Source organism: Camarhynchus parvulus, chromosome 5 (assembly GCF_901933205.1).
Source record: "Camarhynchus parvulus chromosome 5, STF_HiC, whole genome shotgun sequence".
NCBI lineage: Eukaryota > Metazoa > Chordata > Aves > Passeriformes > Thraupidae > Camarhynchus > Camarhynchus parvulus.
The window spans coordinates 15,339,860-15,358,072 of NC_044575.1; the positions used below are offsets into that span (position 1 = coordinate 15,339,860).

Genomic DNA, 18,213 nt, shown 5'->3' on the forward strand with positions numbered 1-18,213 from the left:
ACAGAGAGCTCTGAGTAACAGACCCTGTGCATACGCCCCATCAAGGCAGGACAACCCAAGCAGTCACCTCTCCAGAGCTCCCCCCAGCTTCTCACTTGTTTGGGAAGGCTCACACCACAGCAGCTTCCCATACAGCAATTCCAGTTCATGGAAGAGAGCATAACAACGGTCTGGTTTAAGCAGAGTTACACCGGCAGGACTTTGCCAGTATGTCCCAATTTGTATGAGAAAACAGAGTAGGCTGTGTTCAAATTAATATTTCTAGGACATTTTCTAATGCAGGCTCCTATATACACTGAGCACAGTTAAATAGACAATGAACATTGTCTATAGAAACACAGCACCAATATTTTTCTCCTGACATCTCCCACTGTGCATTACACTCAGGAGCCTTGGGATTTACTTTCCTGGCAGCTCCATCACAAGATTGGTTGCTCTGACATCCATCATGCTTTAGGCTGTCCTTAGAGCCTTGTCCTGCCTGAGCCTTGTCCTGCCTCCATCCATCCATGGGGCAGCCTGAAAAGAGCTTTTTCATCAAGGAGAGGAGATCAGGGAGATAAGCTAGCCACAGGGTGAGAAAAGGTAGACCCAAACAGCAAATAAACACTTCCTTCCTCCATTTTGGGAGTGGAAATAACTAGAGCCTAGCAAGCGTTTAAACAGTACAAGGAAAAGCAAGAGAAGTTTAGAGGTGCACATGAAACTATTATACAAATTATAAGGGAAAGTAATTCTTCATATTTTCGAAACAAAGAGGAACTCATTTCTGCTCACTATTTTTGCCCTCAGTTTTCATAATTCATTAAGATTCTAAAACACAGCTAGAGAGGAAAGGATGTGCCACCCTGCTGTCAGCGTTCACACTCTTTTTAAACAAGGCTGTAAGGGTCTGCGTGCCGCAGAACAGACTCCTCCAAACAGCCTTTTATTCAGCTGAAACTCCAACAGGAAACAGAAAAGGGAACAAGCTGACCCAGCCCCACCAGCAGACCCCTGTGGTGGCCCTGCATGCACCGAAGTACCTGCGCTCACTGCAGCAAGAGGGGAGCAGGAAGGTTTGCTTGCCTTGGGCCACACACAGCACCTGCTCCTCGCTGCTGCAAGGTGAGCTGAGCCTGCAGCACAGGCACAGCCAGGCAGGAACAGTGCTGGGAATCACATCGATCCCGGTGCTGAGGAAACCCCTGTGCTCCCCCAGCAGCCAAGGCTTCCCCTTTGTTTCAGCAGCAAGTCATGTACAGAGCCTTCCAGCACCTTTTGAAGCTTCCAGTCAAATCTTCAGCCCAGGCTAATTGCTGTCAGGTGTCAGCCGAAGCACGCACTGCAGCCACTGATGACAGGAGATGACACACCTTTCTCCTCTCATTGTCACTTTTTTTCCCATCAATATTAGCTGTGCCAGCTCTCAGAAGCCTTGGGGAGAAACGCTAATGGGAGCTTTGAAGCTGGAGGTGAAAAATCAGGCAACCTCCTAAGCTCTCTGGATGCTCAGCCTGAATCCAGTCCAAATCTGAGCACTTCTGGGGGATGCACTTTGGCCAAGCTTATCTATCTGCAGATGCAGTCTTCTTTTAGCCCTCATGGAAAGGTGTCTGTATTCAAGTGAAGAGACCCCAAATTTTACAGTCTCTGCTGATAAAGCAATAAAGCAGAGCAGAGGCACAGGGAGATATATAATTTTACAGCAGCCAGCCTGAAACATTGCCAGGTTAATTCGGCTGGAGACATAGGGGATGCAGCAAGAAATCAGATGTGCCCAGCAAGGAGAGAAGGTAGCTGATCACATTAGAGAGGTCTTAGAGATGGGGCTGATTTCAGCTGCAGAGCAGCTCCAGGTCATCAGACTCTCACTTGAGCTTTCCTGCTTCTGAAGCTGGGGGTCCCACTCGATCAACCCCTTCCCAAGGGCTTTGAAGTTCAAAGGGGATGAGACCTTTAGGAAATCTAAGTCTCATCCTAGCTGGAGAAGCTTGTCAAAAGCCTGATGGAATAACTGACCTATTCCAGCCTCATGGGTCATCATGCACATCCTCCTTCCCCTCCATGCCCCCCCAGCTTCCCAGCTTCCCAGCATCCTGGGACTGGAAGGCAGCTGTGGTGTCCCCAGGCCTCACCTCTCGTTCTCCTCAGGGGATTCATCTCCCACTTGGGTCACTCCTTCTGCACCCTCCTGGCACCCCTCCGAGTCTGACATCTTCTCCCCTGGTTGGCACAGCCGCCCCACAGACAGCTCCAGCACCAGGGTGCTGCCACTGTTTCACTTTTCCTGTGCTCAGCAGAAGTGAGCTGTGCCGGAAACTTCATGGGCTGAGGGTTTGGGGGGATGGGAGAGGGCAGAAGGAAGGTGAATTTGCGGCTTTGTTTTGTTCTCTTTTAAAAACCACTGAGACTGATTTAAGATTTTACTTGTCAGCAGATAAAAATTTGGAAGTCCTGGGCTAACCCCAAAGAAAAGTGGGCAGCATGGACATCCCCACCATGTCAGGGAAAGGAGTGACCCACTGCCCCCCCAGCTCCCATGCCGCTCTGGTGACAGCCATCATTTCTAAACCACAGCACCCTACACTGTACCAGTCCCAGGGTGCTGCTGCAGGTGCTGCCAAGGTTCTCCTAACTTTGCACCTCTCAAATCCCACCAGAGACAAAGGGTCTCCTTCTGCCCTGCATATGCCACCTCTCTCCCCACTTCTCAGTTCTTCCCCACAGCTTCCTGCTGATGCCATCATGGGCTGAGGTTCTGCAACACCTCCTGGCGTGTCTCTTTGTCTCTTCACCACTGGGGAAGGGCATGAGCATCTGCAGCTTTGGACAGGGACCAACAGCAGAAAGGTCCCCCACCTCCTCAGCACAGCCCCTGCCAAAGCCTCCCCATCCCCACCAGGGCTGCCACAGTGAGGCAGTCCCTGCTGGCACCATGGCATGAATCAGGGTCTGGCCACTCAGGCAGGCAACACCCACCTCTCCCACCAAAGCTTTATTTACATCACTGCTGCCATGATGCAGCTCTTCGCAAAACTAGGGAGAAATGGCACCCAGTCAGTGCCCCTGAGCCCAGCAGGGCAGCGGGGACAGCAGGGAGAGGAGGACAGCTGTGGAGACACAGGTGCTTAGGACTCGCCAGCCTCAAACATCTTCTTTCTGCCCTCCATGCCGGACTTCTCCTCAATGTTCTTCCTCCAGTCACCGACATCACGCAGATCCTTCTCCTGGGGGAGGGATGGTTGCATAGGTGTGAATGGTGCCATGGTAAGAACCCACCCAGCCCCACACCAGCCCACCCACGGAAACCCCCATGTCAGCTAGAGGAGCCCAGTTCCACCCATGCTACACATCTTTTTAAACTGCACCCTCCTGTTTCAACATCATGGGTGCCAGCGAGGGAAACACTGAGCAGGAAGAAGAACATTATGGAGAAAGAGTCATTCTCAACCCTGTCTATCTTACAGGGAGGTGTGAGCCCTGAAGGGTGGGGCCAACTCCTGTTAGGGAAAAAAGGGAGAGGGAGGGCTACCTTCTCAGTGTCCTCCTTCTTCACTTGCTTCAGGTTGGCTCGGAGGTCCATGCAGACCTTGTGCTTGGAGCCCAGCAGGGCGCGCAGCATGGCATCAGCCGACATGCGCACCCTGCGCAGCGGCGGCCGCTTGAACTTGCCACGCAGGTCAAAGAGTTTCTGGCTCAAGTCTTCCAGCTGGGGGGGATGATATATGGGGGGGTAGAGAGAGAGGGGGCATGGGTTTAATGAGATGGACCCAAGCAGTGCAGGGAGGCATGAGGAATGGGTGGCAGACTCCCCTGAAGGATGGCTCCAGAGGAAACTCACCTCCTTTGTAGTCTTCTGTAGCTTCACCTCTGTGTCATACCTCTCCTCATCCACTGACTCTATCTTGGCATGAAGCTTTTTGCACAGCTCCTGGGAGGAAAGCAGAGAGGGATGTTGACTTCTAGGACCCACATATGATTCCTCTCTCCTGACCCCTCTGGCTCTGAAAGCCCTCAGTCCAGAAGGCTAGATGGGACTGAGGTGAAGAGGGGCTTGTCAGCCAGCTCCTAATCTCCATGCTACTGGCTGCACACAAATGCTGTCTCAACACATCATTTAAAACACATCTTTCCTGCCAGCCAGACCCCTTTTGTTTGCAGAGAGATGCCACCTGCCTCTCAAGCCAGCTGCATGTTCATCTGGCTCCAGGGTAACACAGGGTGAGGAGAGGTTCAAGATGGGAAAGCCAGTCTAGATCCACCAGGCTGACTGATGGAGTCAAATGTTTTTTGCTCCAGCGCTGAAAGGGTTAAAGAAACCTGTACCTGAAGTTCCTGCATGGATCCTGGGAGTGACAGAGGAGGGCAATGTTCTGCCAGGTAGTTTTGCTTCTCCACTTCTTTAGCAGCTGCTTCCTTTTCTATTTCAGTGACAGCAAGCTGCAGCATAGCACTCTGGAAGGCAGCAGGAGAAGCGTCAGGGCAGGGTGGAAGCAAGTGAGGAGGGTGGGGGGTCATCAGGGGAGTGGGAGTCCTGATGGAGAGGGGAGTTCCCCTAAATACCACCATTTCCAAGCAAGGGATAAGGTAGAGACCCAGTAAGGAGTGGGGTGGGAGGCCCCTACGCTGTGCATCGTGGCCTGTTCTAGCAGGGAGAGTGCTGAGAGCTGGCTGGCTTGGGATGGGAGGTGGGAAGGTCGGGACACACATCCCACAGCCACAGCAGGGCCACCCACGTACCTTCAGGTGCTGCCGACGGGCAGTGGCTGCCCTCCTCTTTTTCTGAAAGTGGAAGAAACAAGAGAAAAGAAGGTTATCAGGTGCCCATTCCCCTTTCCATTGCCCTTCCCCATACAATGCCACAGTTCACCAAGGACCTGCAGCCCTGCCAGGGAGATGGCTCCATCTTGACACACAGTTTGTTCCCAAACCAGCTGCACTCAAGGAAGAGGCTCCCTGCTGAACCCAGCTTTGCCAACCTCAGGTAGCTAAAACCCACAAAGTCCCAGAGAAAGAGATAACAAGGGTGATGATCTTGGAAATATATGTATAAAATATGGCTTCCAATTTGGCTTCTTGGGACTTTTAGCCTTTTCTCTAATTTCCTCTTCACTCAGATGTGTTTTACTTTGTGCTCAAGCTAATGACCCCCATGTCCCTGGGCACTCAGGAGCTGTGGGATGTCTTTCTGAGCAGTCCAGGGCATGTGTCCTTCTGGCACTCTGGTGACAAGGACAGTTAGGCAGGTGAAAACATGAAGGCTGTGTAATTTCTTGGAGCTGGAAAGACCAAGAGATGCTGAAGCAGAGGTTCATCACAGCTGGAGGGCAGTTCCAACCACAGGCTGCCCTTCTGTCCTTGCCATGCTGGACCAGCAGCCACAGGACTCCAATTTATAAAAAAACCCACAACTTCTGCATTTCAGCTGTTTCCTGAGCATTTCACCCAGAAGACAGGGCACGGCTGAGTTGGGCTGGCCCAGGGGAAACACATCTGATATGCTGAGGGGCGGGAAGTAGAAAGCAGCACTTGGGTGTGGGTCTGTGCTGCAGAGAGGAGGAAGTGGATAAGGATGTGCAGAGTGAAATGTAACAAAACCTGACAGGTCTCACATATGTAAATGGGGCCAAGGCCCTCCTGACAGGGCTGTAGGGCTCTGCAGAAAAAAAGACACCCAGCTCAGAGATGCAGCAGACTATTAACCATCAGATAATCAGATCCCTTGGGGACTGTTAGTCCAGGGCTTATTCTCCATCTGAAAACTGGTACCTTAGCAAAGAGTGCCCTCCCAGCCTCTTCTGGGAGGTCTGGGTTTGATGGGGAGTAAAAGAACATGTTGGATATCATCACCATTTTGTGGCATTTCTATGTGTCCCTGACATCCTCTTTTCTCTCAGTGAGAACAAGCTGAAGCTTGTGGTGTTGCAGACATATGGGGAGATGCCAAGCAGAAATGAAGGATGGAGCAATTTGCTAAGAGGAAATGTGGAGTGACAAAGCCTCAAACAATCCTCCCACACCTTCCCCTGCATTTCTCCAGACACCCCCAGCCCCACCTGGCTTTGCTAGAAGCCAGGGAAAACTTGCTAAGAATGAAACTTCCACCCTGCTCAAACTCCCCGGGATCTAGGTCTCCTTGAACTGCCTTTGAGAAGGGATTTGTCAGTGCTCAGTGGGTAGAAAATGAAGGGCTAGATGTGGGGAAGGAGGAGAGGATGCTAGGCCAAGGGCGGGATGGTGGATGGATGATGGAGAGGCGGCTCTGGACCACTGCCTTCCCAGCACCATCTCGTGGCCGGCTGGGGAAGCAGGAATGGAGGGAAAAAAGCATCTAACTCCAAGCCAGAGGACAAAAAAAGTCTTTCAAAAGGGATTTTTCTTCTCCTTCAGGTGTTTAGCAGGAGGAGTCAGCAAGAAAATAACCACGAGCCTTTCTTCCCACACACGCACTCAGCAGCTGATCTTCCTAGGGAGGAATGGTGAAGCCAGGACTGCTGCCATAAGCATTGCTAAAGGAAAACCCCAGCAAAACAGACTTACCTCTTCACTGTTCAGGAAAAGCAGATGGACAAGGAAGAGAAAGGGGAAACAGGAAAAAAAGGCAGTTAGTTAGCATCCTAACTGGAAACAAGCAGAAGAATCTTAACAAGCATAAAAGTTGGTGGTTGAACAAAAGTTTTTAAATGCCAACACTGTATTAGAGACAGAAAAATGGGAACTTACTCAGACATCTTGGTTTAGATGGTTGTGAGCCTGAAATGAAAACCAAGAGAAAAAGTTAACAACTATTCATGCTTGTGGTCCCTTTTTTTGTGGGTTTCAAACCCCCCTTTTTTTGTGGGTTTCAAAACAAAGCAAGACTCCTCTAGAAAATAAAAAGAGGAACAGGTCTGTTCTTATTTCCCAATTTCACCAATTTTTCATCATATAGGGAACTAGGCTGCAGTTTGTAGACAAGAGGCAAACATCTCCTCATAACAACACAAACCACAGCATCAAGGGACTTCTGGAAAAGATCAAATGGGGTTGAGCCATAAAAACAGAAATTTGTGACAGTGATTCCTGCAGGAATGTTTCTTGTCTGACCTCCACGAAACCATTTTATTCAATGAGGGAAGAAAAGGCAAAAACTATTTTCAGTTTGCTGCTTTACTTTGCCATTCAGCCTTACTTCACTTCATAAACAAGAAATATCCCTAAGCCTGCAAAGGGTTGGCAATGACCCCAGGTGACAAGGAAGGACTTCAGAGGATGCTGCTGCCAATGTATGCACTCATCCTGTGGGACAGGGGAGCCTGTTGCAGCAGCCTCAGCACAGTTGGAAGTTGAGGCTGAGTTGATACAAGCACAAAAATTTCCCCAGGCAATCCCTTGCATTTGCTGTAAGTGGAAATTTTACACATACAACACAGTGCATTCGGGAAGAGATGGAAGAGCACCTTTGCTTTGCTGTAAATGACTTCCACATACACAGAATTTTACTTTTCTATCAGAGCAATATCTACTTGCATCTCCTAAGCCTGTCCTTTGCAGAGCAGACAAGGCCCCTAAACTCAGCTTGGGAGTCTCAGTCAGGAGGGGAAGTGTTAATGGGGGCTCATGCCCGAGGCAGGAGGCACAGCTTGCAGGGCCAAGGAAACTTTATCCTGGAAAATGTGCGGGCCCATCACATTACTTCAGAGAGGAGCGGGGGGAAAGTGCTTCTAAAAATGGCCAGGGAGCTGCAGAAGGAGCTCCAGCTGTCTCCTGGGACGGCCGCCGTTCCGCGGTGCCAGCCCCGTGACTCGGGAGGCGGTGGCGATGCGGAGCGTGAGCCGCAGGTGGCGGGGCTGCAGCTGGGGCGGCCCGGGAACGCGGTGCTGCTGACACCCATCCCTGCCTGCCCCGCACACACAGGAACGCGGGCTGTGCTCGCTGACACCCATCCCTGCCTGCCCCGCACACACAGGAACGCGGGCTGTGCTCGCTGACACCCATCCCTGCCTGCCCCGCACACACAGGAACGCGGGCTGTGCTCGCTGACACCCATCCCTGCCTGCCCCGCACACACAGGAACGCGGGCTGTGCTCGCTGACACCCATCCCTGCCTGCCCCGCACACGCTCCCGCTCCGGCCGCAGCGACACCAGGGAGCCCAGGGGACAGCGCCAGGCTGCAGCTCGCTGCCCGCGATGTGGGCTTCGAATCACCTGCTCTGCGGGGAGGACGCCATAAATTTGGATGTGGGTGCCTGTCCGAGGGTGTTTTTGGGCAGGAAGGCACTGCAAGGGCCGGGTAGGGAGCTGGAGGAAGGGGGGTGAGTAGCGAGCATAGCCGAGTCACCGCAGGCAAGGATCCTGAATCCTATGGCCCTGCGGAGGTCAGCGTTAGGCACCACTTGGCCTCGCCAATCAAGCTGAGAGCAGAGCCAGCCAAGGCAGGAGAAAGCATGAAATCGGAAAGAGAAAAGCTCACTGGAAGAGACAGAGCAAACCTTTCCAATGCACAGACCCTCTCCAATAAGCAAAGGATGGAGAAAGTGTTATTCACACCCCTGTTTCTCCCAGCAGGCCACCCCCACCTGGTATTTATCTCCTTAATACTCAGGTAAGTAAATCTGCTCCCCCATCACTCCCTAAGAGCAAGCTGGGTCGTTAGGAGATACGCAAAAGGCTCACCCAAGTCTAGAGGAAATCAGAGTCGTGCTGGCTGGACGGGATGGACAGACGAGCCGCAGGCAGCTGCCTGAGTAAGGAGGTATAAAAGGGCTTCTCGGGTGGCTCAGCAGAAAATCCACCTTCTCTTTAAGGGCATGGAGACCTTCTCAGACCAATGAAGTGCAAGAGTCCGCTGTGCACCTCCCTTGGCTGGGGCAGGCCAGGCCAGCAGGAGAACAGGAGAGGGCAGCCCCCAGGGAAGGAGGGGTGGGGAGGAGGAGGAGGAGAACAACTTCTACCGGTGGGATCTGGAGGAGCTGGGGAGGTGTTTTTCCTCAGAAGTGCCAAGTAGGGAGCCTTCCTCTCCCTTCTCCTGCCACCAACCAGTCAAAATAGATATGGTTCCAAATCTGTGGGGTGCCCAGGCTCCCTGCACACAGCCATCCATCTGCAAGGCCTCTAATTGAAATTTCCCCTTGGATACGCAGAGTGGCTTATCCATGGACAAGGGCATGACTCAATTTGCCTTCAAGGGCTTGGGAGCAACTCTGCCCTTCAGGAAGGAAGAGAGGAAAGAGTTTGCACCCCAAATATCCACTGCCGACAGCATAGGCAAGAGCAATCCCTTAATAAGCCATCCAGCACTAGCATGCTTTTTAAACCTCAATTACTTCCCTCACACAGTAAATACCTGTAGCTCCCCCTGTGTAAAATATTTCAACACAATTCAGGTTTTTTTTAAAAAAAAACAAGCTGTGGATCTGCTGCAGGCAGCCTCAAGCCTCAAATCCAGCCAGGGGCTGGGCAGAGGCAGCAAATGCATGGAAGAGCAGCTCCATGCTGACAGCAATAAGGGTAATCCCCCCTGTGGGATGACCCAGACCCATATCTCCATGGATCTGAAGGAGAAGCAGGTGGAAACGTGGCTGGAAATATTCCCCAGCCCTTGTCACACCACATGTAGAGTGTGTGTGTAGGGGATCCCATGGAGACAGGGACCCAAACAGCTCCTGCTCTCCTCCCCCAGGCCAGGCGCTCCCTCCTCTTCCAGATGGGGCTTTTTAGGCTGATTCAGACATGGCCCTGACAATATTTTGCAGGCATCTCCCAGACATTATAGAGATAGTGGCAAATCCCTTGCTGCAGGCTTCCTGTTTCACCATGCTCAGCACCACACAAGTGGTGCTGCAGGTGCTGCTGAAGGACAAGCAAGTCCTTGATATGAGGCTGGTGTCTCTCAGGGGTTTGCCTGGAAAATCCCCTAGCATGAGGAAGGCTGGGTCTGCTGTGACCCACATATCCCACTTGGGAAATGTCCCTTTGAAATGCTGCAGCTACACCTTCTGGCCTCTGCTGGCCCATCAGTCCTCCAGAGAGCCACTCAGCTCTTGGTGAAGGAAGCAAAACTGGGGGGGTTCTCCATTCAAAATTCCCCACAGGCAGGGAGTTTCTTCAGCTCTGTGAGAGGATGGCATCCTGGACCTCCTGGAGTCCAGGCGTGCAGCACAGCAAAAGAGATCTGCTCAGAATTTCAAGGGTGTGGTTATCACCTTCTGACAGGAAAGTGTTGGCCTGATATAGTGGAAGAATGAAGTTCAAAGAAAGAAGTCTCATGACCAAAATATTGGCCAACAGGAGTGTTTGTAGGATACAGGAGGAGTGGATGGTGAGGTGTGGTAGTAGCACGAGCAGAAGGTCGAATCTCCAAGTCTGCAGAAGGCTTTCCATGGAGCTGCCTTGCACAGGGGTTAAGCTGTAAGGCAGCTCTCCCAGAAAAAGAAAGAAGCAGCAGACTTAAATGGCATGAGGAAGAAACCCAGTGAGGAGAAGGAAGAACAGAAAAACCAAGTTTGAAGCCATAGTTAACATTAGGAAAGACAGACGTTTCGAAAGGAATTATTTAAGTGTTTGAGTGATGAAAGAACAAGTTTCTTGCAGAAAAGCTCAATGAAGGCATAAGGAAGCTCCAGGCACATCCTTCAAAGAGGTGTTTGGCTCTGAATATTAGGTATTAGTGAGGTAATTAGCCAGGGGCCAGGAATGGATGCACTGTTCATACTTGGGTACTTTCCTGTGGAGCATCTGACCTTGTTCCTTTCCCTCATTTCCCCCCACCTGAGCTAGAGGAATGCACCATGAGTGTGGGCCACCATTCCCAGAGCACCTCCACCATCCTGTGAGGTCAGACAGAGAGAAGACCTGTCACAAACAAGAGCTTCTGCACGATGTTTTAGAGACTCAGGTGCAGCTTTTTTGGGCCAGGCTCCTCCACAGAATCACCATGTGTTGGAAGGATGAGGCTGATGAATCCATGCAAGCTGCTCCTCATGACATTCTCCTACACTTTACACCTTGCCTCTCCTTCAGCATCCCACAAGGATCAAGTGGAAAGGCACTATGACACCAGATGATGCTATGCCTTATTTCCAAGGATGACACTGTTAGCAAAACACAAGCATGCTACTCAGTACCAGTGGTGATCACAGTAAAAGTTCAGGCAAGATCACTGGGGAAACCTATATTTGACTGCCCTTTGCTTTCCCAAAATCCCATTGCACCAAGCAAAGCACATGGCTCCCATCCTGCCCAGGACATACCCACTCCCTTGCAGTGTGTCCCTAAAAGAGCTCCCCATTTCTCTGCTTCTGCTGACACCAACCCCCAGGAACTCTACCATCACTTTCACATCTTTGTGCCAGTGCTGTCCTACATCCCACAGCTACGGTTGCCTCACTTGCCCATGCAATGGGATTAAGGTTTTTGGCTGTTCCTGTACAGGGCAGCTGCCAACCAACACAGCCACCCTGTCCATGCTATCTTCCTTGATAGGGAGTGCTTTAGGCACATGATGTTGATGCCCTTAGGCTCCAAACCCACCAGCAGGTCCTGATGACACTCCTCATGTTCAGCAGGTATGTCACAAACGCATAAGCTGACAGCGGCTTCATGCTGTGTTTGACCATCAGCTACAAAACGATGCACACAGGACCCTGGGAGAAGCCATCCCAGCAGCGGATGAAAACACAATTCCCTTTTTCCAGTGAGACTTTGATGTCCCACAACCAGGGCTGCCCTATTCCATGACAGTGCCCATGGAGCAGAGCCCAGATGTCAGCCTTGAGGTGTGAGCAGAACCCTCTCTGTGGCAGAGGTAGGGGATGACACTCAGGCTGCCATCACTGAGCAGGCAGCTCATGTCAGGGAAGCTGCCACTGCTGAAACTGCCACTGCTGAAGCTGTCAGTGCTGTTCAGGCACAGCCCTGGCCACTGTTGATGTTCCCCAGGCGGATGCAGTCAGTTACCTGAGTGATGATGGGTCCTGTGAAGGGGCAACACACAGGTTTCTGAAAAGTGGGTTCCTTGGGATGCGGCTTTTTCTTGTTCCTCCTGAGGGATTTCTTGAAGCTGGCATGTGGTGCAGGGGGCTGAAATTGGGCTCACAACAGCAACAAAAAGAGGGACAAGTGAAAGGAGAGCTTGGCCTTGAAGGGAAGTCTGCTGGAGAAGGTAGGGGAGGAGCAGGGGTGGGACTGGATCTGTGGGCCTGCATTGGGGACCCCATGCTGTGGACTGCCCCTCTGCTCTCAGCCTCTTTCATCTGCCAAACAGTATTAAAAAAAGGACTAGCGAGACCACAAAAACTCATCTCTGCAGCTGCACAAGTGAGGAGACATGCAGACAAATCTTGCTGAAGCAGCCATTGCCTCCTGCTGAGGGTGCTAAGAAGAGTGACCAGGGTATCTTGCCACGTTGCAGGACTATGAACACCACATCCCCACCCTTCTCTTCATTCACTTCACTTTTATACTCACTAACTTTGGACAAGTGCCTGTAGGAACAGAACAACTCCCTATGGACACACGTAAGTACTCACACATGGCTGCTTTCAAAATAAACACTGGCCTTGAAGAGAAACAAGGCATTTTAATGATCCCTTCCACTCCAAAGGGACACTCTTTGGTATGGGCTCACAGAAGAGTTTGCAGCTCACTGCAGGCTGGAGCCTGGAGGAAAGGGGCAGCATTTCAAAATGAAAACACAAAAGGGTGAGGAGAGGCTTGAGGGAGAGGGCAAAAACCAGAAAACTCCTCTGGATGAAGTCCCTTCTGACCATGGTAGCACACAGGGGCTTCAGTCTCCAGTGATGGAGAGTCTGTGTTTATAGCCAGGGTTAGGATCACTTAGTTCCCAGCATAGCCCTGGGCACAAACCTCACTCACTCCTCTGAGGAGCTTTTCTCACTTCTGCCCAGGACCAGAAGCCTTGGACTCTCCCACAGTGCGGCCCTTTCTCCATGACCCCAGGCTGAGCTGGCAGTCCCCTGGAAAGTGAACACCTCTGACAGGCACTGGTCCGTGCCCAGGCCTTCAGCATTTAATGTGTACAGGAGGTGATCCTGCTGGAATTTCCACCCAGCTTGTCCCTGGATAGTGTTACCCAAGTGACCCAACACCTGATCACAATCCTTCATGTGTATGCACATCCTCAAAGCCTGGCTAAGACCAGGGTATGACTCAGAACGTGTCTGGAGGACAAGCTGAGACCTCTGTGTGCTCAAAGGAGTATGAAACATGTCTTTGCTCTCAAAAAGGTCTTCCAGGCTCTCTGTGCCAAGACAAAGCAGCAGCAAGAACATGGTGTTAGTTTAAAAAAAAAAGGCCACAGAGCTCAAGAAAAACTGATAAATCACAAAGCTCTTCTCTCCCCAAGGTCAGCAATTGCTCTACAAACCAGTAGCCATGCAAGGAATGATTCTCCAGAATTTATCCATTCCAAGCACACTGGCTTTTTGTAAATGCTGTGTGACCCCAGACACCTCATTTTACAAAAATAACAGCTGTCAGCTGCAAAGACCCTTGGCAGCCTCACCTACCTGCACACATTGAGAAAGCCTTGGGGAACACAGCTGTAAGGAGATGGGACTCTGGAAGCTCTTCTGGAGGTGCTTCTCATTCAGGTTTGGCAATGGAGGGGATGAGCTCAGAGTAGGAGAGGGCTGCACCAGGAAAAGTCAACACCCAACCCCACTGAGCATCTCTCAAGAACATCCCCAAAGCCAATTAATTCACAGAGTATCTGGGACATGAATGTTCTTTTACGAAGGCAGACCTGAGTTTAGCACATGTGCAAAAGTGGGGGGTGGTGTGGGATGAGTGCATCCAAAGCAGAGAAACCCTCAGCAGAGGCTTTTGCAGGTATGAACACATCCTTTGTCACATCCAGAGGGAACACCAAAGCCAAGTGTTTTAACTGGACTGTCTTCAGTGAAAACCTTCATGATTCAGGCTTCTATGTTTAAACTGCTCTGACTTGTATGTAAAATTTAAGAGGAAAATGCTCTCAATCCAGGGCAAAACCAGATGCCAACTGGGCTGGTTTCCACATGAGACAGGCATCTCTTTCATGGGCACTGGGCTCTTCACTGGCTCTTCCAAGGGGGGAATGTTTCTTTTACTAAGTCAGCAATGACTGATTCACAACTCAAAGTGCCTGTGTCCCACAGAGAGCTTTTCAGGCTTAGACAAGGACATCTGCAATGTCCATGTTCACAAGCAGGGTGATGAAACACTCGTTTTTAAACCCACCATCTTCCCAGATGCTGCTCACAGAACGTAAAGTATTATATGGCTTGGGTTGTTTGCAGGTCAAGGACTCTTTTCAGCTCAGTTAAATTCCTCTTCCTCACTGACTCTGTGCTTGTTTCTGCAATTGAGTGGCAATAAGTGCCTGCAGGGGTTTCATCACCCCTCTGTGAAGTCAGCAAAGCTGGTTGAGAAATTCCCATCTTGTTGACATGCAACAAGCTATCACTGATGGGTACCCATTCACCCGTTTGGAACACCGAACTTCTTCAGGGAGCACTTTTTGCCCAGCAGCATAAAAGCTATGAAATCCTCATGCTGCTTCTCCTTTGGTTCCATCCTACCTAGACCTGAAATATGGAGAAATGAGAAGTCTGTTTTTTCCAGGTCTGCCCACAAAGTTCAAATTGGAACTTTGGGAAGCACCTCTGTGCACCCATTATTGTTCCTGTTTCTCAGACTGGACTGTCTGGGGCTTCTACCCCTCCCTTCCTGCCCATGGGAGAGAAAGGTGCATTGAGATGTTAAGTGGTCCAAACAATATTTCTGTATCCAGAAGCAAAACAAGCCCAACCTGGGGCAGGAACACTCCCAGATACAAGAGCCCCAGCAGCAGTCAGAGCAGGGGAAAGGGGCTGGGAAAAGGGAAGTGGAAAAAGGGGGAGAAAAACGTAGGAGAATGAGGATAGAGAAAGAAAACTAAGGATAAGGATCCAGGAGCTGGGGCTTTTAAAAAACAAGCCCATGCATGACAGAAGTACACATTTTGCCCATGAAATTGCAAGGCATAAAGATGCTAGCTAAGGAATATTTATAAAGCAGGCATGCTTGCTCCTAGTGAGAAGAGCTTAGATGCTCTCCAGCTCTCAAAAACTCTAAGACTAGCCAAAAAATCTGTGGCTGGAGGACAGCCAGCCCATACCCAGGCCAAACGATGACAGCCCATAATCATTTTTGTCTCACTGCAGACGACTGGTGACAAGCACATACGAGGCTCAGCCTTCTCCTTGTGCAGCCCTCCCATTTGATTTCCTCGAGCGCAGGGACAAATAAAAAAAAAATCACTGAATGAGGGAATAATTAACTTTGGGAGGGGCTCCTGGAGGTCAGAAGTCTTGGATCTGGATGTAAATAATCGAGATTATAAATCTTAATAACAAACACCTCAATTTTCAGGGCTTCTTGTCTCTTTTAACAGACCTCTGCTTGGCCCAAGCCCTGCTTTTTGCCCTGCCACTGACCTGCAAAGCTGCTAATTAAATGCAGAGAGACAAACTCCCCAGCCACTACCTGGGCACCTTGGATGGACTGGATACTTGCTTTTGCACCCCTTAACCACCAGCAAAACCCTCTTTGCCCCTGTGGTGCAGGATCAGACAAGGGCTGGTTCCTGCCTCCTGGAAAAAGCCACTCAGACACCTCCAGCATTGCCACATGGCTACCAAGGGGCTGTGCAGCCATGGGAAGGGGCTTGCACAGCATCGCTGCTTTCTCTCCCTCTTGTACACGGGCTCCATCTCCAGAAGAAGAAATCTTGGCAGGTGAGGCTCTAATGGGGCCACAGACCAGATGACACAGAGACCCAGCTCAGAGCACGTACTGCCCTGCCCTCTAGATGCAGACACGGGAATGCAGCACAGACAAAAGCTGAGGAGGGGTTGGTTTTCCCCCTCCTTTACTTCTCTTCTTGTCGCACCTTCCACCCTGCAAGTGCAGGAGGAGCATTGGTGAGGCAGAAGATGCTTAGACATCTGGCTTTGATCTGTGAGGGACAACCACCCCTGCCAAGGCCACAGGGAGGTGGAAAGGAGATGGCTTGCACACGAGACAGGGCTGTCTGCCTTCCTGCAAACAGGCTCCCGAGCAGGCTGTGTTCATTTGGGGTGAAATAAGGCATGAAATGAAGCCCAGATCCACCAGCCCTGCTTCAAACAGCTGCCAGCAGATACTAAGAGGATCCTGCCAGAGGAGGAGAGTGCTCAAAGCCGTGCTGTAAGCACTCAAGGCTTACTGAGAAGGAGAAATGATGACAGAGGCAAAAAGCAGCCTTGGCATTAAAAGCATTAAAAACTGGAGCTGGGTGGAGAACATCCCCACCTGCTCGCCTCTCCCTCCTGAACAAACAACTCAGTTTGCTGAGATTTACTGCACAAAGGCTCACTCCAGGTTGCCCAGAGCCAGCCCAGCTGGGTGCTCACTCCCACATTCCCTGGCCTTTCCCCTAAAAGCACCATGGGCTCCCCTCTCCTGCTCCGCTCACCAAGCATTGTGCTGCCGATCCAGGCACTGAGCAAGGCCAGAGCTGAGGAGAGAAGGGGCAGGCACTGGTATGGGGAGTAAGTAATGGTTCTCAAGGAGGGGCTGTCTCTGCACCTCCTTCAACTGCATCTGTTTTGGGACTAATATGCACTTTTATGCCCAGCTCCATAAATTATGCAGTGAACCTCAAGGCTATGACTACAAAATAGGGGGACTGGAAAAAGCACACATACACACACAAAAAAATAAGAACTGCCTGTTCCAAAAGCCATTTCTAGATGCTGCATGGCCCTAAATCACCAAAATGGCATCACCAAAAACCAACTTGGCAATAGATTTGGAACCTCAAACCCAATGCAGAGATGTTGCCTTCTGCACAGCCTGTTCTAGGCTGATTCTAATGCTGAGACTGAAGGCTGAGGCTTTAAAACATCCCTTTACAAGTCTTTCTCAGGTGACTGATTTCCTCCTCCATCTCATTAGTGGCTGCCAGCAGATGCTGTTTCCCCAGCAGAATCCACACTTCACTTGTTACAGTCATCTCAAAACCACCCTGTCATTTCTCCCCTCCTCATGGCCACAGCGAAGCCTGGAGAATATTCATCAAGAGGCAGACACAGCAGCAGCTTTTTATGGTTAAGCTCAGGTCATTAATCTCTATCAAGACTTTTCATAATCTTCCTCGGCTTCATGTTTGTTTAACTCTTGGATAGTTGCTCTGTGGAGCTCTGGGTAATCACAGATTAAGTGCTTTTTAATATTAATAGCTTTTCATTAATGTGCCAGGCTCTCTCCCCTCCAGAGTCCAGGCAATAGCTATTAGCACTGAGCCTGCAGCTCCCTGTGGTGAAAAGGACTTTTTCCTTTGGGGCCAAAATTCCACAGCATGAGCCCAGATCTTGTGTTCTGCAGCTGCTTTGTAGCAGAAGGATTTTAGAACAGGAGCAATTCCCAGTGCAGGGAGCTTCCTCCTGCAGATGGCCCAGAGAACCTGCTCTGGAGTCACCCCAAACTGCAGCATGCTCAAGGGCATGTAGCAGCACCACCCCAATGCCCTCATCCTTCTAGGAGAGATCTTCGCTTACGTTGCCCCAACACCAAGGCCCCACAAAGCAGGGTGGGGCAGGACATGTGGCCACAAAAAACTCCCAGATTAAACATGAAACCTACCCAGAAGTGACGTGAGGGCTGCAAGCCAGCCTTTCCCAGGGTGGTGTGATCACAGTGTGAAAGCAAGAGCCTCAGCCCCTCCACCCTGGCAGGACCTCCAGGTGCCAGAGGTGCAAACCCTGCTGTGCCACTCCTGTAGGACCATGTGAGGTGAAAGGAGCTGACACTGTGCACCTTCATCCATGTGGTGCATGGGGTTGGCCACTGATGAGTGCCAGAGCCCAAGACACATCTTAGTGTGCACAGGTCATCATGGGCTGAGAACGGGCTAAGTGTGGAGCCACATTGCTTCTCATTCAGCCTCTAGGCAGGACACAGAGCACACATTGCAGAGGCACTAAAGAGCTAGTCCAACATCTCCAACACCTTCCTCATCCACCTGTATTCCTTCTCTCAAGCCTCTTACATCCTTCAATATGTTGGTCTTGTTTAAAAGCCGTCACAGGAAACATGAACACACTTCTCGCCAAGTTATTAACCACTAAAGAAACTTCCCACCCATGCCACCAGCACGTTAACCATCTGCTTTATAAATATCAATGGACACTGTTTTGCATGAGCCTGAAGCTCTGTGTATTTCCCCC

At 50.8% G+C, this 18,213-nt stretch overlaps 1 protein-coding gene across 1 annotated transcript; it reads right to left on the reverse strand.

The window, feature by feature from the left end:
- Positions 1-2,936: 2,936 nt before the first annotated feature.
- TNNI2 (troponin I2, fast skeletal type) lies at positions 2,937-8,746 on the reverse strand. Its single transcript, XM_030949494.1, has 8 exons — positions 8,639-8,746; positions 6,706-6,735; positions 6,523-6,529; positions 4,723-4,764; positions 4,309-4,437; positions 3,824-3,913; positions 3,515-3,691; positions 2,937-3,209 (listed from the first exon to the last, which is right to left on the reverse strand). Exons 2-8 carry the CDS (start codon positions 6,711-6,713, stop codon positions 3,111-3,113), a joined length of 552 nt encoding a protein of 183 aa, XP_030805354.1. The 5' UTR covers positions 6,714-6,735; positions 8,639-8,746; the 3' UTR covers positions 2,937-3,110.
- Between the last annotated feature and the right edge of the window lie 9,467 nt (positions 8,747-18,213).

What these genes read in the sequence shown, in the direction of transcription:
- TNNI2 (XM_030949494.1), bottom strand. An exon ending in GATCCATGCAGGAACTTCAG is followed by an intron (nt 3,914 to 4,308) that starts GTACAGGTTTCT and finishes CTTTCCTCCCAG; the next exon opens with GAGCTGTGCAAAAAGCTTCA. An exon ending in TACAGAAGACTACAAAGGAG is followed by an intron (nt 3,692 to 3,823) that starts GTGAGTTTCCTC and finishes CATCCCCCCCAG; the next exon opens with CTGGAAGACTTGAGCCAGAA.